At 35.6% G+C, this 26,557-nt stretch overlaps 1 protein-coding gene across 2 annotated transcripts; it reads left to right on the plus strand.

The window, feature by feature from the left end:
- The first annotated feature begins 301 nt into the window (after window positions 1–301).
- On the plus strand, window positions 302–22,928 carry vapb (VAMP (vesicle-associated membrane protein)-associated protein B and C). Of its 2 annotated transcripts, none has more exons than XM_058779451.1 (6): window positions 302–638; window positions 10,283–10,435; window positions 15,958–16,061; window positions 17,376–17,456; window positions 17,663–17,839; window positions 18,802–22,928. In XM_058779451.1, exons 1-6 carry the CDS (start codon window positions 581–583, stop codon window positions 18,958–18,960), a joined length of 732 nt encoding a protein of 243 aa, XP_058635434.1. In that variant the 5' UTR covers window positions 302–580; the 3' UTR covers window positions 18,961–22,928. The 2 variants fall into 2 exon arrangements, with proteins under 2 accessions (XP_058635434.1, XP_058635433.1); XM_058779450.1 differs by having other exon boundaries at window positions 303–638; window positions 18,799–22,926.
- The last annotated feature ends 3,629 nt before the right edge of the window (window positions 22,929–26,557 follow it).

A 26,557-nucleotide genomic window follows, 5' to 3' on the forward strand; every position in this document is an offset into this window, starting at 1 on the left:
AAATGTCCTTTATATTTAAAATATTTTCTTATGTCTTCATAATATTATTATATTATGTATTATAACAGTTTTCTATTATATTATATTATTTATTTAAACTTATCAACAGTATAACCGTTTGTTAATAGGCTATATAACCTAATATATATATATATATAATAATAAAAAAATTAATTAAGCTGCATAATAGTATCATTTTCTTTAGTGGTCATTGCATGTACACATATGTGAAGTTTCCATAACATTTTCATAACACGGTTGAAGACAGATGACCCATAAAGACCACCCCCACCCTCTTTCTACACCCTTCTCCTCCTCACATCAGTCGCCACTACTCAGTGCATACTGCAGGGGCAGTGACGTCACGGCCAGCCTCTCTCTCTCCCACAGTCCCTTCCTGCTGCATCACAACAGTCGCTAGTGGATCGGGTAACGCTGAGCTATTTCCACTGCCTTGTGGAGTTTTTATTTCAATAAATGTAACAGAAGTCCTCATCGACAGCCTCCACCGTCAAGCCCGTCGCCGTCAGTTCTAGCGGACGTCAGCGCAGCAGTCGACGCGTTTGAAGCGCAGTGGGAGATGGCCAGGCCAGAGCAGGTCCTGCTTCTTGAACCGCAGCACGAACTGAGGTTCCGAGGTGAGCTGAGAGACTGACACGGCCGTGAACTAGCGGCTATAAAGCCCAGCACAAAGAGGGAGGGTCAACCGACGTGTTTTTTTTAGGGGTTAAGGGCAGAAAGAGGCGGTGAGGTGGCGTTTCTGACAGGCCTCAGTCCTTGTAATAATAATAATAATATGGCGCAGCGCCGTAGTGGTGAAGCGTTTTAGACTCCAGACTCTCATTAAATGTCCTTCATGTGACAACTACGGGTTAATCGAGTGTTCACTAGGTTTAGCAGAAGACTGACAAGCACGTTAGCTCGAGCTAGCCTGTTTTAGGCCTTGACATACAGGCTGTATTGGTGGGCTGGTTAATTCGGTTAGTATGAATCGGTGCAACCGGTGTTGCCATATCCGCTTATTATTAGCGACGCTGCGTTGCATTTTTTTTTTTTTTTTAAATAGAGTCGCTTACAAAAATGGGCTGTTGTGTTTTTTTACGAGGTTGTTTCCTGAATACAACAGAGACTTCTTGTGTGGTAGTGTTTAGCCTGTATACAAAGTGTGCGTGTCGTTATTTAATGTGATATTTCTCTGTCACTACGTGACTTAATTTCTCTGTTTGAATGACCGCTGTGAGTAAGCTGTCAAAGTCGAGCTTCATTTCTCCTCATGTTCAGATGAACAGAAGGCGAAATAGTTCCTATCGTAAGCCAGAATAACTGGGCCGCGTATTTTTGCTTCTTTTGGTGAAGCAAGTTGATTATTTTTGGATTATTTTAGCAGAATTGGTAGCGTATTTTTTGTAGCAAAATCTGGCAACACTGATACCTACCTTGAAGCTGCTTCCAGTCAGGAAGTCTCTGGCAGCAGCGAGAAAGATTTGACACTTGTACTATTATTTTACTGCCATGGTTCATAGTTCCACCCATAGACTGTAAAAAAGAGGTTCCACCTGACATGGATATAATTATTCTAATTATGTGTTCATATGACTTATGTTGGGATTTTTGTGAAAACATGTAACGTTTCATTGAAACTGGCATTTCATAGATGTCTGGAAGGTTTGGGACTTTTAGTTCATGTGCCATTTAATTTTTACCCAGTTTTAGCATAAAAGGTATAGGTATCACCAGTGTTGCGGCAGTAACTATTTACTGTGATATTACTTTTTGCAGTAACTAGTAGTGTAACTAATAACTAATTAGATTTCAGTAATAATATTACAGTTAACATCCATAAAACAGCTTAGTTACTTTTTATGCCTCAACCCCGCTGATTTAAAATCCAACAATCAAATAATTCCTAGATTTATTTTCATAACTTTCACGACTCGCACATGCATATTGGAATATGAAAAAGCTTACATTCAGGAGATAGAAATAGTGCATTATATTGATTTTGTAAGGGAAAAAGATGATCTGAGCACTGTGATGTAAGTTGTGGCTTTACTTTACTCTGGCATTACATCCCACCCACATCCCTCTGATCAACATGTGCTACATTTATATTACTATAATAAAAAAAAAACAGTTTCTTATGTGATTTGATAAAATACATATCGTATATGGGTAACGGAGAAACTACAATTAGCTTCAAGCTACACGTGACAATTAATGATATTAAAACAACACTTCTACTTGAATGTCACAATGCCCACATCTCAAAATCCAACCAAAATTTAATGAATGAACCAAGTCCCCGCCCTACTTTTTTTTTTTTTTTTTTCCCAATAATACTTTACATCCATTTCAGATCTGTCACTAAATCTGTTTCATCACAACTTTAAAATCAAATAAGCGTTGTGTATGCATTTTTCCTTTACACTCCAACAATCAATAATTTCTAGTATTAACAACCATTTATATATTATTAATAGTAACCAGTCCATTAGTCAATAAATCTTCTGTATACACTTCATGTGTAACAGTGGTTTCCGGAACGGAAATGAACCTGCTTAAATTGCTTCTTCCACAAATATGGTGTGTAATTAGTTAGTCTGTACAATTCCACTAGGATGACCCATTCAGGCTGATTTGCAGATCAGTTTTTGAACATTATAAGCAGCACAACACACATCACATTGACAGGATAATCAGCCAATCAAAATGCTGTGGAGGTACTGACAATTCAATTCAATTTTATTTGTATAGCGCTTTTCACAATACAAATCGTTGCAAAGCAGCTTTACAGGAAATTCTCATGTGATCTTCCCTTGTTGATGCACAACTTAAAGGGATAGTTCACATTCTGTTATCATTTGCTCATGCTCAAGTCATTCCAAAACTATTATGTTTTTATGTGAAATATAAGATATTTTGAAAAATGTTGCTGTTTTTTAGTCCATACAGTGGAAATCAGTGGGCTCCAGTATTGTTTTGTTCCCACCATTTTTCAAAATATCTTCTTTTGTGTTCTACAGAAGAAAGAAAGTCATAGAGTTTTGGAAATATACGAGTAAGTTATGACAGAATAATTTCTGGGTGAAATTTAGGGAGCTCTGCGCAGCTATAGTGAGCTCAACTTTAGATTTACTTTTAGGCTGAAGCTTTTATACAAAGCGACTGGTATTGCATTCAAGGTATACGTCTTATTAGTTCATGCATTGCTGGGAATGGGTAAAAGTGGCTTTTCCTTCCTCTGAAACTTTATATGCTGAAAATAAGTATGTTATACACTAGTTGATCTCACATTTCAAAATTGTTTTGCTGTTGATTATTTTCTCATCTAGAATTTCTCATCCTTGGGCCTTTTCTGTCATGCTTTATTCTGCTTTGAATTCTGTAAAAAATGTATATGCTTGACTTGTGTTGTGATTTAAGGAAGTATTACTATAAATGGAATGGAAACCGAAAATTCACAGTTAATTTAGATATTTATTTTCAAATTTAAGTAATATCATACTGCTTGAAATATGCTCTAAATTTAAAGTTTGGGGCAAATCAACTTGCAATGTCAGTGAATTAGTTTTCCTTCTCCATAGAGTCTTCCTTTTTTAGTCATTTGTCAGGACAAACCTTGTAAATTGTCTTGGGTTAACTGGGACGTTTTAAACCTTATGTTGGAAATGTTATTATTGTTCATGACGTCATAGTCTTTGGTTCATTGTTTAGGCGTTTCAAAAATGAGAGCAGTTCTCCTACTGCTTGTTCACACCAGCAGCTTGTGAGGTGACATTAGACATGTTCTTGGCTGCAGGAGATGTATATCAATGCCAGATAACTCTCAATGCCATTAGCTCTCCCCAGTGTATTTAGTTTGTAGTCAAAATACTTATCGCTAACTGTTTAATCTAGTGGTTCCTGTCTAAAGCTGGTGTTATGTTAGAGAGAATTTATGAATAAACTGAAAAGAACAGCTCACACAAAGTCTCTGACAGGCCGTACATGAGCTTTGCTTATCAACAGCCAAACCTTTCATAAGCACTGATATTCAAGGCTAATGAGTGTGTAACCATTGCACCTTTTTATTGCTTAGTTTTCCTTTGGTGATCTTGCTTGTTGAGCAATAATGTTCTTGTGTACGATTCCGCTGAAACGATTTTTTCAGTTGATGTCACCTAAGCCATGAGGTTATTGGTTAATGCTAATATCTTTGTAAGTGAGTGCAATGCAATGCTGTTTCAAGTGTTGCTCATTTAGTGTGAATGCTTATGTTGAGTAATTCAAGTGTTTGCCAGGAATAGTATCATTCTCTTCCAGGTTTCATTTTGGTTTTTAATCATACACTAAAATTGAGGAAGAAGAGACTAAGTCAGTTCCACTGTGGAACATGGCAAGTTTTAAAATGCTTCTCTAAAATTGTCCTGATTCAAAGGGTAGTGCAAAGTTACAGGGAAATTGTTGCCTGATGTTAGTCACGCTCTTTTGCTCTGACAGGTTTTTAGGTCCGCTTTAGTTTATTTATTTATTTATTTAATTTGTGTTCTACTCAGACAATGCATGTGATACACTAGAATAATAAAAATATAAAAAGCGTTAGGAACAAGCAAGGTTATGGGCTGTGCTGCAAAAATTGTTTCCAGTATTTTTGTCTTGATTTCCACTTCCAGTATCCATAAAAGAATGTAAATGATAAATTTATTTGAAAAGCAAAATAACATTAGATGTAAAGTCTTGTGTTCAGAGAAATCATATGTAATTTTGTTAGGTTTATGCCTAAGCAAGAAAAAAAATATGATTTGGGTTAAGAACAATAGACGTATTCAAAAGAGAACAAGCTTATTTTTCAAACCGCTTTGGAAAACTTTTTCCCTTTTTTTATTTTTTGCTTATCTTTTTCTTAAATAAGCTTACACTTCACTTAATTTTAAATTTTTTATCTAAATAAAAACTTAATACATCATTTTCCTGATGTGTGCACTGGACAAGCATCTTAGGTCTCAGCATTTTTTCTCAGGGTCTTGCACCATGAACATCTTATGGCTGTGTGAAGTTGAAAAATGTGGTTTTTAGAAATACATCCTTCTTAATGCATATTTTTAATTAGGGTTGTTCCGATTCCGATACTAGTATCGGAAATTTCACCGATACCACAAAAAATTCTGGCATCGGTATCGGCGAGTACTTGAACCCATGTACCGATCCGATACCATTTTCTTAAACAAGACCTATAGTTATGCGCGCTAGCTTTGCTTAACGCTGCAAATAGGAAATAAATTCTTCATCGCTGCTCAGAATGCAAACACAGGAAGCTGTGCTGTGTTGCCACAAGCAACCACTATTTAGAGCAGCGAAGAAGTACAAACATGCAAGCACATTGCCAGTAAATCACTTGCATATGCGACTAAATCTTCACCCTGGGCGACTATGTGATGTCTAATATTAGCCACTGGCTGATAAATAATCAGATTTTACTCGCCAGTGTGTGAGTTGGAGGCTATGTATAAGTTTAGCACAGATATATTGTCACTCGCCGAACACTCTGACTGAGCGCTTCAGAGTTTCTCTCTCCGTCAAGCGATCTATTTTTCAGATCATCTGAATGAATGCGCAGCGCACCTGTATTTGACGCACCGTAAGCTCTAGTGTGAAGCGGACAACTCGCCATCGCTTTGCTTTTTTTCTCACACGCAGAAAGAGAGAGAGAGAGTCTTTTACATGTAAGCGCGTCAATTCCGAATGGTATGTAAACGATATTCTTTGTTGTATTTTTCTGTCAAAATAACGGAGTTCCTTTGGAATTCTAACTGCCGTGTTCTCCGGTAGTAGGCTAGCTAATGAGCAAACGACAATCTCATTGGCTGGCGCTCACCTATTATCGTCCCTGTTTTGATTTCAGCCAATCAGTTCGAGCCAATGCAGACAACGTGATTAATATTCATGAATCCAGCAGCTCGTTAATCCTTAGTGCGTTTATATTGTTCTTAGTAGAATTCATAGTATGATTATTATCTTATCAGTATTATTGATAGTTTCCCCCCCATTTTTACAGAAACACTGAATGATCAAAAAAGCACCACCACCCTTTTTCCCTAAGTTCAGTTAAAATGACTAATATGCATTCATACATGGTTACCAAGTTTTAATTCTAATTACTAAAGTTCTATCATTAAATAATACTTGATTATCATAATATATTTATAATGCTTGACTGACTGATGTTAAGAGTGTACTTTTTTCCAAACATTATATATTATATTTTTTGTTTACTCACCAGACTATCTATCTATGGTGAAGCGCACCGTAAAATAATTGTATGTATCAATTCATACAGGGCTAGTAAGTATAGCTGTATAACCAGATACATAGTATCGGATCAGTACTCTGTATCGGCCGATACCCTGAGCCTAGGTATCGGAATCGGTATCGGGAAGGGGAAAAGGGTATCGGAACATCTCTATTTTTAATGCTCTTCTGTATCATGCATTTAAATTCGGCATGATTTAATGCATGCGTAAAATAATTTTAAATAATTTAATTTATTAATTGTAAGATTAATTCTAAATCACAGCTACAAGTATGTACTACACAATTGAGGACAGTACTTTGACAAGAGTTCATTTAGCCAGATTTGCATAAACGCATTCTAACGAAGCTGTGAAGATCTCAAATCCACTGTGTAGTTCAAAGCACAGTTACAGGTTTATGTTTTATAAATGAGGTACAGTGCATTTATTTCTCAGCACTGGACATTGCTTTTCCCTTTGAGGAGGCGGCTAGAATGGGTCGTTCGCCATAAAGGAGCCACAGCAACTTCATCTCTAATTCAAATTAGAAATGGACTATGTCTCCTGTCTAAAACTCTGCCCCCTACAATACACTTCATTGAAAAGTCTGTGATGCTCTGGATTAGCAGGTAACCTCAGGTAACAACCCAACCGTCCAGGCATGCCACTTTGTATTTAAAGCATCTGAAGCTGAGACTCATCTGTGGAGTTCAGGAAGTAGCCCCAGCCAATAATTATATGGAAGTATAAAAGGCAGTTTGAACCCATGAGATTTTAAGGTGACCCAGTTGTAGTAGTAATGTGGCAAAGCTGTTAAAATACGGTGATGTCTGTTTGATTTAGCAGGGCTGCACCTTTTTGGCCTACTAATACCTTGACCTACGTGGCGAAAATACATAAGTGCTCATTGATTCAGACCTTGGATAACTGAATTATTATAATGATCATGAAACGGTCCTGTAATAAATATGTTTTAGGGCTATAAAGCAGGGTGTAAATGAGAGGCAGATGTTGAAATGCCGAGTTGGAAAGACGAGTCACATCTGCACACGTGTGGATGCCAAGTATCTCTGCAGACAGATGTGTTGGGTATTTCCGAGCCGTATGAAAGGCACACATAATCGCTTGAGGCTTTTCCGCCGCCGTACCTTGTTTGGCAGAAAACCTTCTTCAACAATAAATGATGTGTACAATGATTTTTTTTAAGGTTCTCAAGGGAACATGTTTTGTGTCTGCAGAATATCCTGGAACTTTCTTGATACTTAAGGTCATTGTACACTGAGTCTGAAATTTTTGCACGTTAAAAAATAAATACGACCTCACGTTGTGTCAATCACGTTTAACACACTGCCTCCGAAATTTTCGTCCGTCGTCAAAAAAATTTGGATCAGGTTCGATTTTCTGCGTTTTCGCATCCATAGCATGTGTTTTGATAGGAAAGGATGAAGAAAACGGGAAAACGCACGCGAAAATTTCAGACTCTGTGTGCAATGACCTTTAGCCTGACTCTGGAGGTCAAATTGAAGATCTTAAGAAAAAACACGTATGCATTAAATGAGACTACATGGCTAGAAGTAGTATTAATGTACTCAAGTCAATTATATTTATTATTATAGCATTCTCAGTATTACTTAATATCAGCATTTTTTTAAAATGTTTATATGATTTTTTTATACTTTATCTTTTTATTAATGCATATTGCATTATTTTTCAAAATCTGTTATTTGTGTTGAAACGTTTGCAAAACTGAAAATTTACTGTAAGTCATACTTGTTGTTTTTTACTTGTATTATAATTTTCAATTAACTGATAACCTTTTTTTTTTTTAAACAAAATTGCTCAAAATGCCAATCCCTACAATATAGGGCTGTTTTGTTCATAATTTGAGTGTTTTGTTCCTTTTAGGCTGTTGGTATTGATTGACGACGTTGTGATTTACCTAATGAAATTAATACAGAGAAAGATGTCTTTCTGCATGACTTATGCTTTGCAATTACTTATTCCCTAATTGTATCAGTTTCTCCGTATAGTCTGTATGAATGGAAATGACATGGAGTGTAAGGCTTTTGGCCAGGAGGATAGTCCATTGTGAGGCCTTGTGCAATGTTTGTCTCTCTATAAAGGTTTTAAAGGCCCAAGGCACTTAGTTCATCTGCATCTTTTCCTTGTAACACACAAAGGCTCAAACAACATAAGGCCCAGTATGGGTTTCAAGTGTCACAGCCTCTCAATAATTTACCTGGTTTAATAGAATTAACCCAGATGAGGTGTTGCATACTTGATGTGTGGCGCTGCTGCATCATAAAGGGTAAGGAATGTCTGAGACAGATGTATGAAGTCGGCGTGAAATCAAACACAACCCCATTTAATTTCTTAACACATATTTTTGGTTATGTTGGGCACAATCTCTTTTCTCTAACTTTGTAATTGATCATCAAAATGTAATAACTACTTGCACAAAAGTCCTGTTTCTTTTTTAAAATTCTGTTTCACATGGAAATGTCACATTGTGGAAATAAAAAATGTTGCTAATTATGCTGTTTTGTGTTGACTTCAATACATTAGAAGAAAAAGAAATCTTTGTGAATGAGACAATCTTGGCAGCATAACTCATCTTTGACGGTCAGAGATTTTATCTACTCTTCCTGTTTGAGCAGAAACCGCTGCACCATGAAAGGAAAACCAAATCATTTGCCATTCAAATCTTTCAATATAATGTCATACCATATGTTATCCATTTCTCTGGATTTAGCTGTGGGTAAACAAATTCATCAGTGTTGTCCTTGGACTTCAGGATTTATAGTGTTGCTACAAACACATTTATAGTATTATTAAATTTATTTGTTTTTCTACATTTTTATTACTTTTTGTTTGTTTTAACAGAGAAAAATATGTCTTGAATAGCCATATCAACGCTTTGATCTTTCAGCTCGTTCTGATTTAATGTCAGAATGAGACAAAACATATGTTATGCTATGTTGGATGGCACTTGGTTTTATCAGGAATTGATTGGCTATAGGGTCAATTTTACTCCCTTTCAAGTTAGTGTGAAATGAAAGGTTTAAAATCTTTGTCTGTAAGAAATTGTTTATTTAGCAAGGATACATTGATCAAAAGGGATTTATAATGTCACAAAAGATTTCGGTTTCAAACGAATGCTGTTCTTGTACTTTTTAATTAAAAAATCCTAAAAAAAATGTTTTTTAAAGTATCATTTTTCAAGAAGTATTGAGCAGCACATCTATTTTCAACATGGATAAGAATTAGAAATGTTTCTTGAGCAGCAAATCAGCATATTAGAATAATTTCTGAATGATCATGTGACACTGAAGAGTAATGATGCTGAAAATTCATATTTGCATCACAGGAATAAAATATATTAAAATATAAAACAGTTGTTTACCATTTTAATAATATTTCAGAATATTGCTTTTTACTATTTTGATCAAATAAATGCAGCCTTGGTGAGCATAACAGATTTCATTCAGAAACATGAAAAATCTTACTGAGCCCAAGATTTTCTCTCTCACCTTATTGTTTTCAGGTCTCCACTCTGTTTATCACCACAGACATTTAAATAGTTTGATCATGATTGTGGACTGATTAGCATCAGCCTTTGGAAGAACAAATTCAGTTTGTTCCCTTTTCCTGAAAATCACCCTTATTCTTTGCCACAGTGTAAAGCGAGTGCCAGGGTTGAGAACAATACTGTGTAGTCTTTTGACCTTTGATGTATCGCTAATTTTGTAATGTGCCACTAATTTGATTTGTCTCGAATCATTATGTCTAGGTGGGGTGAAATCGGTTAGAAGGTTGTAAATCGTTGTGGTCACTACTTAGAGCAGTCTGGCTGCATATATTGCTCTTGATCAGTTTGAGATCTTTTTGCAGTAAGCTCCCACCCAGTACACCCTAGAAACTGAATAGCAATGTGCTAACAGCCACACTGTAAGCCCTAGAATCATTTCAATGCGTTTTGAATGTACAGTAATGTCCTCTTTTTCTCCCCTCAGGTCCATTTACAGATGTGGTGACCACCACCTTAAAGCTTGCTAACCCCACAGACAGAAATGTGTGCTTTAAAGTAAAGACGACTGCACCGCGCCGATACTGTGTGCGGCCAAACAGCGGAGTGATTGATGCCGGAACCTCGATCAACGTCTCTGGTAAATGCACCTTGTTTGTCTTTTTGATGTTACTCACAATAAATGAAGCCTTTAAAGCTATGCCTCAACTCTACCAATGCAAATACCAGTACCAAAGCCCACATGTTGCAAAGTTCAAAGCGTAGTTGAGGACAGTTTGAGATTTGAAGTGTGAGCTCTCGATGAGCCTTTAATGGTTTGTCAAATTAGCATTTTGATACCATTGCTCTTTTTTTGATAGAGCTCATAGAGAACTTCCAAATGCTTCCAAAATCACAAGGATGTTGTTACCTTTAAAGCTTTCTTAGTTCTTCTAAGTTATTTTCAAATTACAACAATAATAATAATAATTTGAATATTAATATAAATAAGAATACATATAAATTTTACATATAACAAATAATTTTATAAGAAAAGTGTAGTAGTAGTGGTAAACATTTTATGTATGCAATATTGTTTATTAACAGTATTGTTTTGCTTGCTCCATAATTATCAATAATATTATTAGATGTTTTTTTTTACTTGTATGTATGTATATGTAATTCTAATGATTTATTATTCATAAATTGTTTTGCCTGCTTCATAATTAACAATTATAATAGCTGTTATACTAATTATATTATTTTTTATATATTCATATAATTAAAAATTATTTTTAATATTAATATTATTTATTGTTTTGCTTGCTACATAATTACCCAAATTGAAGTATTTTTCTCCATTCACTGGTTCTCTTAGTCTTAATGACTCGCTGTTTTTAATTTTAAATTTTTTTTTTTTTAATATTGCAGATACAAAGCCATATATAGCATTCATTACATTAAATACAGTGCTATGACTCATCTGCTCCAAATCTGTAGATTGTGGAGGAACCACTTTGACGTCAGTGTTGTGTGTATGACACAAACGTTTGGAATGAAACCATCAGCAGTCTCTCAAAGAACCAAGTGTTAAAGTTGACTTTGTTTTCAAATGATCATTAGCTCTCTCAGGTAATTGTTCTGTATGAGCAGTTGATATTTAGGTCATTTTGAAAGGGATTGTTTAATATTGAATCATATTTGATCGTTTCTGTTGATCTGTCACAGGTCGTCTGTTTGTGTGAGCTTGACAGCTTGACTTGTATCTGTAGGCAGCTCTGTCTGTGTGGATCCAGACTCCTGTCCCTGTTATAAGTATTACCCCTTTTTGCAGACAGCTTTTTTTTTTTTTTAAACACATCCTGGTTTCAGTAACAAAGTGATGTGTCTGTATGTGTGAAACTTTATCATTTATCAGAAACACACACCTTTTGTTTTGTTTTTTTAACGGAAGGCTGAGAATGACACAAAAACTGACAAACCCCTAAAAACCTAGGAATAAGCAAATTCAAATTAAATCCCAAATTCAGGCTAATATGAAGCAGTGTTGTTATTTGTAAATAAAGCTAATAGCTTTAAAATTGTTTTGTGTAATTAAAACACAAGTAAGTATAAAAATATGAGATGGAAAAACTTGAATGAAAATTACAAATGCTTCCTTGACAACTAACTGAAATAACTTTAAGAAGAAGTGCTAAAATTGCTAAAACAAATAAAAATACAGTTATATGGAAATATATATAAAAATGACCAAAGCACAAAACAAAATTACTAAAACATTAACAAATTAAAATGAAAACGTGATATATGGAAATAATTCTAATTCCAAATATTAATACATACTATAAAAATGTATAAATAATGATAAAATACCACTGATTTGAAGGTAAATAGTGATTAACAATAAAAGTCGTAATCATTTTTTGTGGTTTTCAGTTTTGGTGATATGAGCAACAGTGCCACATTGATGGACACAAAAATATCATATCAACAGTCAAAGTTGAAAATAGTTTTACTTTTTGCAGATTAGCTAATTGGAGTGAAGACATCGGAGTACGCATATCTCCTGTGAGATACTGTGGTTGCCAAAATGAAGGAGACGTTTATGTTCCAGCACCTTTATATCTATTACCCAACTGCTCTTTGTGCATGACGGAAACCTTTACGTAACCAAGAGATATTTTTGTAACAACAGTTGTTGATGTCTGAGACCTTGGAGAGTTTTCCTAATAACTCAACTCGTTTGAAATCTCCGAGCCTCTTGGAATCTCATGGACGTTCTTAAATTGCTCTCATTATTCCGTGTTGATTCCAATGTTTTGGGATTTCTCTCCATGGTGAGATGCCTGGTCCCTGTCAATATATACAATAGCTCTGACTCACACAGTTTTCCTTGACTGGTGTTTGAATCAATGACATGCTAAATCATCCCTTGCGTATTTATCACAGGGGATGCACAACGGATTTTGCTTAATGTGCTTTTGACTTTTATCCAGACCTGTGAGATGAGCCTCACGTCTCATTCTCAGACATCACTGTCAGTCTCGGTTCTGTTATTTGTCCACAGTTCAAAAGCAATAACTTCAAGCTCTGAATTACACACACACACACACACACACACATATATATATATATATATATATATAAGAACTGTCATGGTAATATCCAATTACATGTTGATTATACCTACTTGTTAATACATTTCTCTGACTCAGAACCTTTGCTTTGGATGTTAGTAAGTTAAGTGCATTTTTCCAAACCATTAGTGTTGTCTGGATTTCCTCTCATTTTCTCCCTCTCTCCATTAAGGCTTCACAGTTTTGCCGAGGGGATTCCGAGGTCATGTTTCATAATTAATGGAGTTGTTCACTTTTTATCTCCAGGGATCCAGTTAATTACGCAGTGGAATGATTGTCTGCAGTCAGGTGTTCTGTTGTACTTTTTATTTGAGATGGCCGCGGCCGTCGCTTGAATTCACATGGTCCAGGGAACATTTTATGCAGTTGTCCTGCCCCCAGACAATGGCCCCAAAGACGACCGCTCAAGCTATGACCACGCAAACTCAGTGTGATTAGAAATAGTTCTCTTTTAAGAATTCAAGAAAGAACAGCTTGTGCAGACAGCTCATAAAATTTGTGTAAAAGACAGAGATTGTGCCAAATGTGGTTGCTTTCAAAACAAACAAAAAAGAGATTTAGAAGGACCTCTCCATACATGAACAGTCCTCATCTTTCTACATTGCACAGAGATTCCTAATAAACAGTGTGCATACCTGAGAGCATGAATTAGTTATTATTTGTAATGTTAATCACATTAAATGGCCAAACATGATCAGATTAATTCCAGACTGCATTGGGGTTTTTTTCTTTTTTTTTCTTGTAATTTTTCAACCGTCTTCAGGCTAACATTTTCCATATTTTGTAAATTTAAGCATCATATAAAGATGTTCTTTGTTAAAGAAAGAATGCTCTCCTCCTTTGATAATCATTAAATCACTGCCTCACTTGTGTTGGATTGTGTCAGTAGTGAACTGCCAGGAAGAACTGTCAGTCACAGTCAGCATGGAGCCGCCCATTTTATTGTTCAGAACAAGAACTCTTCATTCTTAGACTATATAGTCTTTGTTTAGACAGGCAGCAAAAATTAGTTTTTTTTTTTTTTTTTTTTTCTTGGTGAGTCCGACTCGATCTGTTCAGTTATTTGTAGTCTGAACATTGGAAAAACACAGGAAATGTGTTTTTCAAATACACATGTGGTTTGAAATCTAATTGTTTCAGTCTAAACGGCAAGTTTTTTGTCATTTGGATTGTGATGTGCATATTATGCCATATACACTACAGTTCAAAAGTTTTATACTTTGTACAATTTCCTTTAATGTTAAGTCTCTTATTGGATCAGAAATACAGTAAAACAGTAATATTGTGAAATATCATTACAGTTTAAAATGACTCTTTTCTATTTCAATACATTTCAAGTGTAATTTATACATGTTATGCAAAGCTGAATTTTCAGCATCATTATTACAGTTTTCAGTATCACATAATCCTTCAGAAATCATTCAAATGTGCTAATTTGTTGCTTAAGAAACATTCCTTATTATTTTTTCAAAAAAACTGATACAATTTTTTTTTCAGAATTCTTTGACGAATTCAAAGTTCAAAAGAACAGCATTTGTTTGAAATAGAAATATTTAGTAACATTGATAAATGTCTTTACTGTCACTTTTGATCAATGGAATGTGTCCTTGCTGAATAAGTGTTATTTTACAAACATTTAAACGTGTAGATAAATCAGTTAATCAATGACAACAGTTTTGGTGAAACAAACAGATTTATGTCGTTACAAAATGACAGTGTGGACAGTAGGTCCTATACATTGACTTTGACAACAAAAAGATTTGTATGCAGCGTGAACAAAGCCTATATGTTCATATAATAATATAACATTGCTACCATCAATGACAAATCATAGCTTGAACTTGACCAGACTTCTTAGGTCAAGGATAGCAACAGTTATGTGTGAGAGATCTGAATATTTGCTCAGTGCAATTTTTTTTCTTCTTCTCAGAAATATTAATGATTTGAGCTGTATAAATAAAGCCATGTCAAGACTCATTTAAACCCTCTTCCTCTGTAGATACGTGTAAAAATACCCCCTTAGTGATGATGGTGAAACACCGTTCTTTCAAGTGCAGTCGGGAAGATTGGGACTGACAAAACAGGACATTCCCAATCTGTCTCAGCCGTCTGTTTCCAGTTTGCAGTATCGACGGTGCTTGATTGCCATAATGGCACGCAAAACCAGAGTGAGGTTTTTAACTCGCGGGGGAGTTGGCGTGCACCTTCTGTGAGCTCGGCAGTAGTAGCCACATCTGAGAGAGCCTTTGAAATTAAGAGATCATTTGTTTTTAATGAAACTTAGCAGCAGTTTTCCAAAATCACGCACACATTCACCCCCAATGTTAAAAAAAGACCCTTTTGAATCCGAATTGTGTGTGTCTTTTCAAAAGGGCGCTGGGGGTGAAATCGGCCTTCAGTACCGATTCCAACTGTGCCAGAGCCCTCGCACGCCAGGCATAAGAAAGTGATCATTGTAAATCACGGTAACAGCTCTAAATTAGCTTTTGCTCATTGGAATGACATCAAATAACATGGCCTTCTTTTGGATGGTGCTGATGGGGTTGTAGACGTGAACTTCCTCACACCAACACCTGGTTTGAGTTAAAGGCTGAATGTGTTATTATTAACGTGAAAAACACTGTTTAGGAGCTGTAAGAAAAATTACCCTTTTGGGGTCACTGAAGTTTTATCAGCAACGTTTGTAGTGGGATTGTATGCAACGAATGACTAAATCTTTTTGTTTCAGAGTAATGCTTTACACCCAAGTATTTGATCACATTTGGACTGTTGAGATGCCTTTGTCTCATACTAATGCTAATAGAATGCAGTTTTACTGTGTTCTTATTCCTTAAAATACAGAAATTATGTTGGAGCCTTGGCCTAGCGTTTAGTGCTCATGTAGGCAGCACAGGTTCGAATCTGGCTCAGAACATTTCCCAAACTGGTTCCTTCTCCTTCCTCTCCTGTTCTCTTTTGACTATCCTGCCAATAAAAATCTGGAAAATGCTAAATTAATTGTTCAGTATGTATTTATGTTCTTGTGTGTGTTTGTTTGTTTCTTCAGTGATGCTGCAACCGTTTGATTATGATCCAAATGAGAAAAGCAAACACAAGTTTATGGTACAGTCTCTGCTGGCCCCACCTGATATGACCGACACTGAGGGAGTGGTGAGTAGTGATCCATGCCACCTGCTTTCTCAAGATTTATACTCGTTCACTTGTTCAGAAGCATTTGCTTTTGGTTGCATATGCTCCTTTTTAGTAACACTGTAAAACTTGCATATATAAGGTATTAAAAAACCATTGTTGATGTCTTAAACATTATAATTGGTCCAAAATGTATTTTAGAATTGCTAAGTGAAGGTGAATTCATAAATATATTATTATTTGTAAACCTCTATAGTATTTATTAATATTTTAAATTACCTTTTATTTGTTTACATTTTTAATTTTAGTAGTTTTAGTAATGTTATGAGCTTTTATAATTTCTGTTAGTTAGTTTTTTTTTTAGTATTTCTATTATATTTCTACTATTTCAGTTTTAACAACATTAGTACTTCTGCTTGAACTTATTTTATTTCAGTTAGTTTCCAAGACAACATTTCTAATTTTTATTTATGATTTAAGCTTACATTTCTCAACTAATATTCGTATTTTTAATGTATTTCAGCTTTTTTCAGTTAACAAAAAATGTATTTTTAATAGTTTAACAATAACAGCACTGGTCATAAAACAGTATTTTGCATTATTTTAGTGTTTCAATATATAAGCTTCATAGAGAGTGTGCTGCAGTGCCAGTGAGCAATAATATTGTGATAACCTCCAGCATAGAGCAACAACATGGTCTGAGTTTTCTTGTTCAAGTAATACAAACAGATGTCATATAACTCCAGCAGTATTTGACGGGCCCAAGAGTACGATCCAAATCTCATGTTCATAACTCTTTTGAAGCTTTCTGAATGACATCCCAAATAGAGCATACTGAAAATGTGTGTGCATGTGCAGATGTAACGATAAATAGGTTATGAAAACGTCAGGAATGGAGAAGCGGAAGGAAAATGTAGAGCAGAGATCTGACTACTTATTCGCTGTCCTGAGCTATTTCCACTATTCCTGTTGATGGCTCTAAAGCTCAGCAGCAAAACCGAGCAAACTGCCTCACCCTCTGCGGTGTATTCTTCTAAGATATAACTACTGTGTCTGATTTGAAACTCTCTCAGTGGGCAATTTAATACAACTAACATCCACAATTGGCATCAGTTTGCATTTGATATTTTCTATTTTCTATCAATATGCTGTAGTACTTTTTATTAACTACATTTCTTTGGGGAAATCTTCCCTGGCCTTCATGTCGGGAATGAGCCTAAAAATGCTGTGTATGTACGCAGGTCACTAGGGTTTGTAAACGGCTCATGAGGTGTTTATTTGGTGTATCATCATATTTATGCGCGTGTTTACATATGTTGTTCTTCTCTCATGCAGTGGAAGGACGCCAAGCCCGAGGATCTGATGGACTCCAAGCTGAGATGTGTCTTTGAGATGCCCGCTGAAAATGAGAAAACAGTGAGTGGATGGGTTTTCATGTTTTTCCTCATGTTAGCGCTGAGCTCTAGGCAGTTTATGAAATGACAAAGACAGCAGGCATGACGCCCTGTCCTAAAACTAATAAGCAAAACAGATTCTTGGCTCTTTTATGGATGCATTTGCTCATGAGTCTCTGTGTGTGTGTGTGTGTGTGTGTGTGTGTGTGAACCTGATTGTGGCCACAGCATGAAATGGAAAGCAATAAGATATCCTCCAGTCTCTCAAAGTCGGAATCATCCACATTGTCTATGAAGTCCATGGCCTCCAGTCTGGATGATGGAGAGGTGAAGAAGATCATGGAGGAATGTAAAAGACTGCAGACGGAGGTGCAGCGGCTACGAGAGGAGAACAGACAGATCAGGGTGAGTAATGTTCGCTAATTGCGTTCTCACAAATGTCATAAAATATCATCAGACAAATTTTCTTTGAAACTCCGAATTCAAATGTACTTAATGTATTTGTCAATTCTCAGAGTAATATTACATTATATACTCTACAGTTTAGAAGTTTGGGGTTGGTAACAGTTTCTGAAAGAAGTCTCTTAATGCTCACAGAGGCTGCATTTATTTGATCAAACTTACTAGCAAAAGTGGATTCGGACACGCCCTAAGTGCACCTGCGCTGTGCGCTTTAGCACTTAGATAGTTAAAATAGGGCCCGAATGCTTTTTGGTCAGTTCTTATATGGTCACTACATTTACTAACTTGATTTTAGAGGCAATGAAAATTATGCTTAAATTACCAGTAGGCCTTTGTAGAGACAAAATAAAAAGGTTGAAAGTGGCATTTAAGGATACACTTGCTCTAAATGCTGTTTTAAATTTAATTACAGGAATTTTGATCTTTAAAGATCTTTAGAGCTGTTATTATGCATTTTAATTTATTTTCTTCCTCTGATGTCCACTTAAAATGTTTTTGTTGTGCCTAAAATAGAGATTTAAAGTTTTTCATGACAACTTTGGCCCTTTGTCAGTGTTCAGGCTGACTTTAAGAAATGCCCTATTTATATCTGCCACCCTGCTCTCTAGGTATAGACAATACAGAACTGCCATACTGATCGACCAGATGACTTTTGCTCTTGATCACATATTGTTTAAATTTGTAACGGCCACAGGATGTTGAACATACTGAGAAACAGAACTGAAGATAACCTGGCCTTGCTCATCAGCGCTGTGTGAAGCTGCAGCTGGGGACCATTACTGCTGCTTGTTTAATGAGACAAGCTCAGGGCCAAAAGCGCTTTTCATAACTCTCCAGATTATTTCTGTCATCTAACTATCTTTATCTCTCTCTCCGCCCCTCCCCCCATATCCACTCCCCAGCAGGAAGATGATGGTCTGCGGATGAGGAAGAGCACAGTAATGTCCGCTCCGCACTCATCTCAAGCGGTGAGAGTGAAGGAGGAGGGGCTGAGCACCAGGGTGATCGCTCTAATTGTGCTGTTTTTTGTCGTGGGTGTCATCGTAGGCAAGTTGGCCTTGTAAAATCCAAGAGGGGAGCGCTACAAGCATGCATTGCGGATGAAACAAAAACAAAACAGACAAGTAACCAATGCAGAATTTGTTTAATCCGAATGCCATATCATTTGGGTAGTTTTGGATTAGCGAGGTGTGTAAAATTAATAAAGTGATCAAGGAATTTCATCATGTTATGTGCAAAGAATAAAATTTAAAAAAAATAATAATAATAATAATCTGACACAGCTCTTGCCTCAAAATTGTGAAATCATTCTGGCCCCTGTTCCTTAATCATTTCTGATGCAAGTTCAAATGGATAACAAATGTCATAGATTTTAACCACTAAAAATGTCGTAGGGATTTTCTAACACCAGATGTGCGATTGAGTTGTGGTAGAGTGAATGTTGTTTTATCACTTTTTTTTTTTTCTTCTCAGTGGGTCAGAAGCAAATTGAAAATGTGTACAAATGCTAAACATCTTTGAAAAGTGACACGTGCATTTAATTTATGCGTACCCAAACATCTTGCATTAAAGCAGCAGTTCACTGAAGTTCAGCCTGTATATTTTCAATCGCTGTCCAGCTAAATGATAAAACACGCCTTCTAGTATCTTCCCCAGTCACACTGGTGTTAAAATAACATGCATTTGCAATATTCCATCCACTTCTGTTCAGTCCGACTCATATGTTTGAGTACCAACAGGTACTATGATTCAACATATAGTTCCTTGGCAAATGAGATAACGTCACTAAATATCCACATTTTTGTAAAATGTCAACTGTTTCACTCGCAGTCAATTGACGTTCCAATGCCAAAACCACCACAAAGTCTTTCTTTTTAAGTGGCTTGGGTGACACAATTTGACTTTTAGGTTATTTTTGGAATTCAAACATCATTTTTTCAAACAGAAAGGAAATGGACTGTTAGAGACAGATATTTCAAACTGCTGTTACTGGGGAAGTGTTGGTGAAACCGTTTAGCCATTCACCTACTCATTTGCTCCAGAAACCATTTGAAACGATATTTCTCTGTGAACTGCTGTGTTTTTCGGTAAGGCGCAGGGCTGACGTCCCTGAAACCAACACTTCCGATGAAGCTTTGCACAAACCGAGTTCCCTGTCAGAATCAGAATAGATTTTTCACCTTTCTTTATTGTCGTTTTCCTTTGGTAAGGGATATGTGCTTGAATGCATGGCTCTGTTGAGAGCAAAAAATACTTTATATTTTATTAAGCTGCTCCATAGGTGAAATGTCCTTTTCAGGCCCTTTTATCACACCTCTGTTTCCATTCTGCTGCCTGTAGACCGGAGTTAATTTATTGATCAAGTCATTATATACAGTAATAGTGCAGCTGCTAAGCGTAACTTTTGATGCACCATGTACATGCAACTGGTTGAAGGCCTCTCTCCCTATGAACTTTCTATCTGAAGATGCCACGAGGAGAGTTTATCATCAGGTCCATAAACACTGACCCCCTCTCACTTTACCCTCCAAAAAAGAACAAAAAAGTAGTTAAAGGTATAGTTAACCCAGACTTTAACATTTTGTCATAATGTTCAAGTTGTTCCAGCTCTTTTTGTGAAACACAAAAGGAGATGTTAGGAAGATTTGCTCTATTTCCATACGAAGGAAAGTAAATGGTGATGTATGCTGTGAAGCATGAAAAAGCACCATATAGGTATCATAAAACTCGTCCAAACATCTTTTGCGCTGTATTTCAAGTTGTCTGAAGCCATTTAAATAGCTTTGTATTTGCATTTGGCACTCATTGTGATATATTTATGAGATTTTGCAGATGATATTCTGTGTTGATGTGGTGTATTGTATGAATTGATACATTAACATTTGAGAGCTCCAATGTAAGGTTATAAGTGAAAAAAGCTTAAATTTCAGTCTGTTTTCTACACAAAGCTATGTATGGCTTTAGCATGTAGTGCACAGTTGTTTGAATCACATTTATGGTGTTTTTTTGGTGGGTTTTTTGCGCTTTTCAGGATAAATTCCCATTCACTTTTATGGAAAAGTGTAGCTTGGACATTGTGCATAGCATCATCTTTTGAGTTTCATGAAAAAAGTTTTACAAAAATGAAGTCGGAACAACATAATGGGGAGTAAACGCTGACAAAATGTTGATTCTTGAGCCAACTATTCCCTTAAAAACTGACACATGTGAGTATTGTTACCTGTATTTTAGCCATGCCAAGCCTACACCTCATTTCAGATAAATGCATGGCTTCGATATGCCTTGTCGGTGGTCTGAAATGTACACAACACTGGTTTATCTCGCAGCATAAGGCTTTAAAAAAAAAAAAAAAAACACTCCTGACATTTCTGCACTGTTTTCCTGAGCCCTCTGTTTCTTTGCTGTCCTCTGATGTTAATTTAGTCGTTTTGTTTGGATTTAAGTTATGAATAAAGCTTTTATTGCACAGAACTGTTTATATTAAAAATGCACTACATATAAAGAATGTCATCTTCCCGTACACAACGGTCTGATCTTTGTGAAATAACCGAAATGACATCAGAAAAGAGACTCTTCCTACAGGGGACCATTTTGTGACCTGATATGTATTTGTGTCATAGTTTGGTGTTGTGGGGGGTGTCTTTTTCTTTAATGTTTCTCTTCTATTCCCCCTTCTTTGAGAAGCTTTTGTTTTCAGTTGTTCATCTTTGGCTGATATTGGATTTCTAAGAACAGAGGAGCTTACGATATTGTCAAACGGCAAAACTTTGCTTTGTAAGTAACTTTAGGAAATGTTCAGGGTATAGTGATTTTTGGACTGCGGTTTATGTATAATTCACCAAGGAGTATGATTGCCATGGAGAGGGAGGGATTTGGGGGCCTATCAGCCAATCAGCTGGCTCGTAATTATACCTGAACCTTACTATAGTGCCCCAAACCTTCACATATGATGTAAACATGAAGGTGACCGTTTTGTATGTATATAAATAAATAAATAAATAATGAGTCTAAGATGAAAATTAAGGTTGATATTCCTAGTCAAGTAGTCTATAATGGTATATAAAGAAACCCCAACTTTGTTGGACTATGTAGCATCTTAATAAATTAAATCAATAAAGCCCCAGACCAAAACGTTTTGTGATGTTTGTTCTTTTGTCCAATTTCCATTGTTCACTTAATTGAGTAGTCCACCCAAAAATGAAAACTTGCGTTTTTCTCCCTTAGGCCATCCAAAATGTAAATGAGCTTGTCTCTTCATAAAACAGATTTGGAGAAATGTAGCATTGCATCACTTACTCAAAAATGGATCTTCTGCAGTGAATGGGTGCCGTCAGAATAAGAATCCAAACAGCTGATAAAAGCATCGCAATAATCCACAAGTAATCTACATGACTCTAAATGAAACAAACAAATCCATCAAGACATTTTAAATTCAAACCATTTCTTCAAAACGAATTCTTTCTCCATTGAAAAAGTCTAAATCTGGAGAGAAATATGCACAGATCAAACACCATATACAGTACAAGTGAAAACGGTTCAGGACAACAGGGGATTGACTTTACACTGGAGGAAGCATTATTATGGATTATTCTCAGCTGTTTGGACTCTCATTCTGACGGCACCCATTCATTGGTGAGCAAATGATATAATGCTAAATTTCTCCAAATGTGTTCCGATCTTGAATGGTCTCAGGGTGAGTATTTTCAGCCAATTGAAATTTTTGGCTGAACTTACTTTAATACATTTTCTGTATTGTACTCATGTACTGTGAATTGTGTGTGTTTATATGTTGTTAATATTTTTTAGTAGTGACAACAAAATGATGGATAGTATGCCTGTCAATGGACTTCCTGTTGATTTTTGAGGAGATTTCGGAGTCGACTGCCTTGTAAGAGACTCTTCAAATGGCTTGAAAAATTGCACTTTTAAGAGTTTCTCAAACATTACAGCTGTGGTTAAAAGCATATAAACCTCTATTATAGACCTGTGACATCATTAAACTCCACCTCAGATCTACCGCATTTCTTTTGATGTTCATTTACCCACAAGTAGACATGTTCAAGTTACAGAAAATGACAGGACACCTGCACAAATGTATACATAACTTGCAAAAATAATGTAAAAAAAGATTTAGGAAGTCTGTTCCACCCAGCTTATAAACTACACTTATTTGGATTTTACACATTTGGCCTTGCAGGATTGCGGACCTCAGTTTGGTCTTTACTATAAAATGCATGCCCCCTTATTCTTTTTATTAAATTTTAAAAAAGTACTGAGCAGATGTTGGTATTTACTTAAACAGAAGCATTTTAGTTTCTGTACTTTTCTGTATCTGTAGTTACAATAAAGCATTTTTATTGATTAAATAATGCAATACCAAGGACATTTAGAGACATATAAAAAAAAGACATTTAAATAAATTGCGACAATGCATAAATGTCTGTGTTTTTTAAGTTATAAATGATTAGTTCAATTAAGTGTTTTTAAGATGCACTTTTTTGTGCATTAGTTTATTTATTTCACAAAAAAGGGACAGTGTACATTAATCAACATTCATGAATGTGAATGTACCCAAATTAGGCTGAAGGCTAGTTTTCATTGGTAGTCCCTTTGCCAGATGTTAGTAGGCCAAAAAACTAGAGAAAGTCCAACTACGAAGTTTCTATGAAGGTAAAGAGTATTTACTCCATCTCACAAAGCAGAACAATAAACGCCTTTTTGTTTGATTGATGACCTGCTGTGAACTTTAAAACAATAAGCGCACTTTTACTACATGAACGGAATGAGGTCAGTCTAAGCAAAATTTGCCCTGGTTTTTCATAAGAATGTAATCGATCCATTACAGGACCTCACACTTACACTTTGAAAACAGATACCATAAAAGAGACCTTATAGATATGTAATGTCTTTTAAAATTTCCTCTTTGTCAGTGGGTCTAGCTGATGTTGAAGTTTTATTAGACAGCTGGAGCTCATATACCGAACTGTACAGCCTTGTAATGGATGTTTCTAATGGAGCTTGTGAGTGGAGGTCTGTAGTCGAGAATATAAGGGCAAATATAGCTCTGACGTAACTAAAAAATTGAGGCTGTTACTGTACTCTGGAAGACTTTTATGAAGCAACTTGCTTGTACCAGCGCGGTCTCAAGAGGTAGTATCATTTTGTGGGATGAAATCAGTTTTATGATGGTTTGGAAAGACTACCATCAAATAATGATTCTTATAAATAGTGCAAATGCTTACCATGTGTGAAGAATACTTTTGTAATGAGATACAATAACTCTTTTTTTTTTTTTAAGCATCTCTGCTACATCTGAAGCAATGTCAGTTGTCTGGCCGACCGAGGGGATTTTTTGCCGCTGTTAAGTATGGAATGTTATCTTTGTACTTTTATAATTTCTGCATCAAAGGCTGGATTTCATCAGTCTGTTTAAGAAGTTGGTTCACATTGTTTCCTTACTTGGGAATTATTATGACAAACCCGCAAAGATTCTGAGGTTTGGACGCATCGATTTGCTGAAGGAAAACATTTTACTTTGGCATTGTGTTATTGTACCTTTTTTTAAAATTATTATCGTTTGCCAGCCAGGAACATGTTCTTCTGCGAATGCATGATTGCAAAATGCAAACTTACCACCATATACGGATCACTCCACCCCAGTGGACTGTGCATGTCAAGTCTAGTTGATTTGATTCTTTGGTTCATGTTTTTCAGAACTGAGTACTATTGTTGGACTGTTTACCACAATTTAGGTCTGAATCCAAGCAGGCCAGGTTTTCGTGGATACATCAGTGCATCTAGTATGATTGCAACAAATGCAACAGTAACATTTATTCTGCATTCAGAAATTAAACATTGTCTCTAATCGGCTTTGATTGCTAGTTGTGCTTCATCACTCTACTGTTTTTATCTGCATATATTATTTTTTGTATTAAATTCCTGATTTTAAATTAACCATTAAGTGGCAAATCAACATAAAATGTATCTATTTTTTTTATATATAATTATTGAAATGTATTATTACTGAACTGCAAAATATGCAAAATTACACCGTAAAAAGTGAAAGTTGACTTAACTTAAAAAAAATTAAGTAAACCCGTTGCCTTAAAATTAAGCACATAATTTAAAAAAAAAAAAAGTTAAGTGAACTTGACAATTCAATTAACTTATTTAATTATCATTTACTTAAAAATTAAGGCAAAGGGTTTCCTCAATTTTTTTAAGTTAAGTCAACTTATCACTTTTTACAGTGTATTAATATGATGTACACTACTATTCAAACATTCGGGATTGATAAGATTTTAAAAAATCTAAAAATTTTTGATCAAAAAAAGAAATGAAGAGTTTATTTGCAAAAACAGATAACTCAGTTTTTTTTTTGTTTTTTTTTTCAAAAAACATGTTTTTCATTATGTTGTCATGTTTTTGTGTTAGTTAGCTGTTTTTTTTTTTTGTTTGTTTTTTTATTTTTAACCTAGTTAAAATAACCCAACTGCAGTTTGATTGAGATTAATTAAAATACACAATGAAAAAACATGATTTCTGAACTCCGACATGTTAAAAACGGAGTTATCTGTTTTTGCAAATGAGCTCTTCAAATATTATTGCAATTTTCAGCATCGTACTACAGTCTTCAGTCTCACGTGATCCTTTAGAGGTCATTCTGATATGCTGATTTGCTGCTCATGAAACATTTCTTATTATTATCAATGTTGAAAACAGTTGTATAATGTTTTTGTGGAGACAGTGATGCATTTTTTTTTTTCTGGATTCTTTATGAATAGAAAGTTCAAAAGAACAGAATTGATTTAAAATATACTTTTTTGCAACATTATGAATGTCTTTGCTTTCATTTTTGATACATTTAATGCCTCTTTCCTGAATAACCATATTAGGCTACTTTCCTTCAAAAAAAAAAATCTTATCAGTGAAATCCCGAACAGTGAACAGTAATGGAAAATGTCTCTTGACTTGTAATGGTTTCATGCTCTCGGCAGCAGTAATTCCCCACACCATGCACTTTCCAAGTTCGTCCTCTTCTGTAGTGAATTTAACACAGTCTGGCTCGCGTTTTTGTTCACCTTGCATAGTTTTGTTTGCGGTTTTTGAGGATGTCACGCTATTCTACCAGTGGCAGATGCACACAGCCTTTGATGTCAAAACAAAAGACATGTTTAAAAGTTGATAAGCCGGTTTATTTTGTCATCCTGGCTCTGCACGACCCACTAGTTTAGAACGGCGGCTGTAGTGTGTTGTTTCTGATCACAAGAGCCAATGATCAAAGCCGCCCATCCCGTTAGCAATAATAATTAGAGCAGGAGAGCACGGCGCAAAGACAATGTAACTAGGACACAGTCATACTGTTATGCTTCGTAACTTTTCATTGAACAGTGCAAAATAGGCCTTGTGTTAAATCTTTTTATAGATTCTTTTGACAAGCAAGAAGCGTGATTACAAGCCAAAGGCTTTTTTCGCAATATGATCTTCCTACAGTTGGCTTTTATTAGTTTAACTGTAACCACAGAAAGACCTCTGAAAATTGTCACTTATTTTTAATCATATTTTCTGGACTTCTACAGTCATCTGCTGTTATTGGCGAGCTCGCTGTATGCCACTGTCAGTATGCTGACTTGTTCTCCTGCTCTTTATTTAATATTTCCA

The sequence above is a fragment of the Onychostoma macrolepis genome, chromosome 06 (assembly GCF_012432095.1).
Source record: "Onychostoma macrolepis isolate SWU-2019 chromosome 06, ASM1243209v1, whole genome shotgun sequence".
Lineage (NCBI taxonomy): Eukaryota > Metazoa > Chordata > Actinopteri > Cypriniformes > Cyprinidae > Onychostoma > Onychostoma macrolepis.

Coding starts and splice junctions, on each gene's coding strand:
- vapb (XM_058779450.1), top strand. CDS start 581: ATGGCCAGGCCAGAGCAGGTCCTGCTTCTTGAACCGCAGCACGAACTG. Junction 17,457..17,662: donor CCGCTGAAAATGAGAAAACA/GTGAGTGGATGG, acceptor TTGTGGCCACAG/CATGAAATGGAAAGCAATAA. Junction 17,840..18,798: donor AGGAGAACAGACAGATCAGG/GTGAGTAATGTT, acceptor TCCACTCCCCAG/CAGGAAGATGATGGTCTGCG.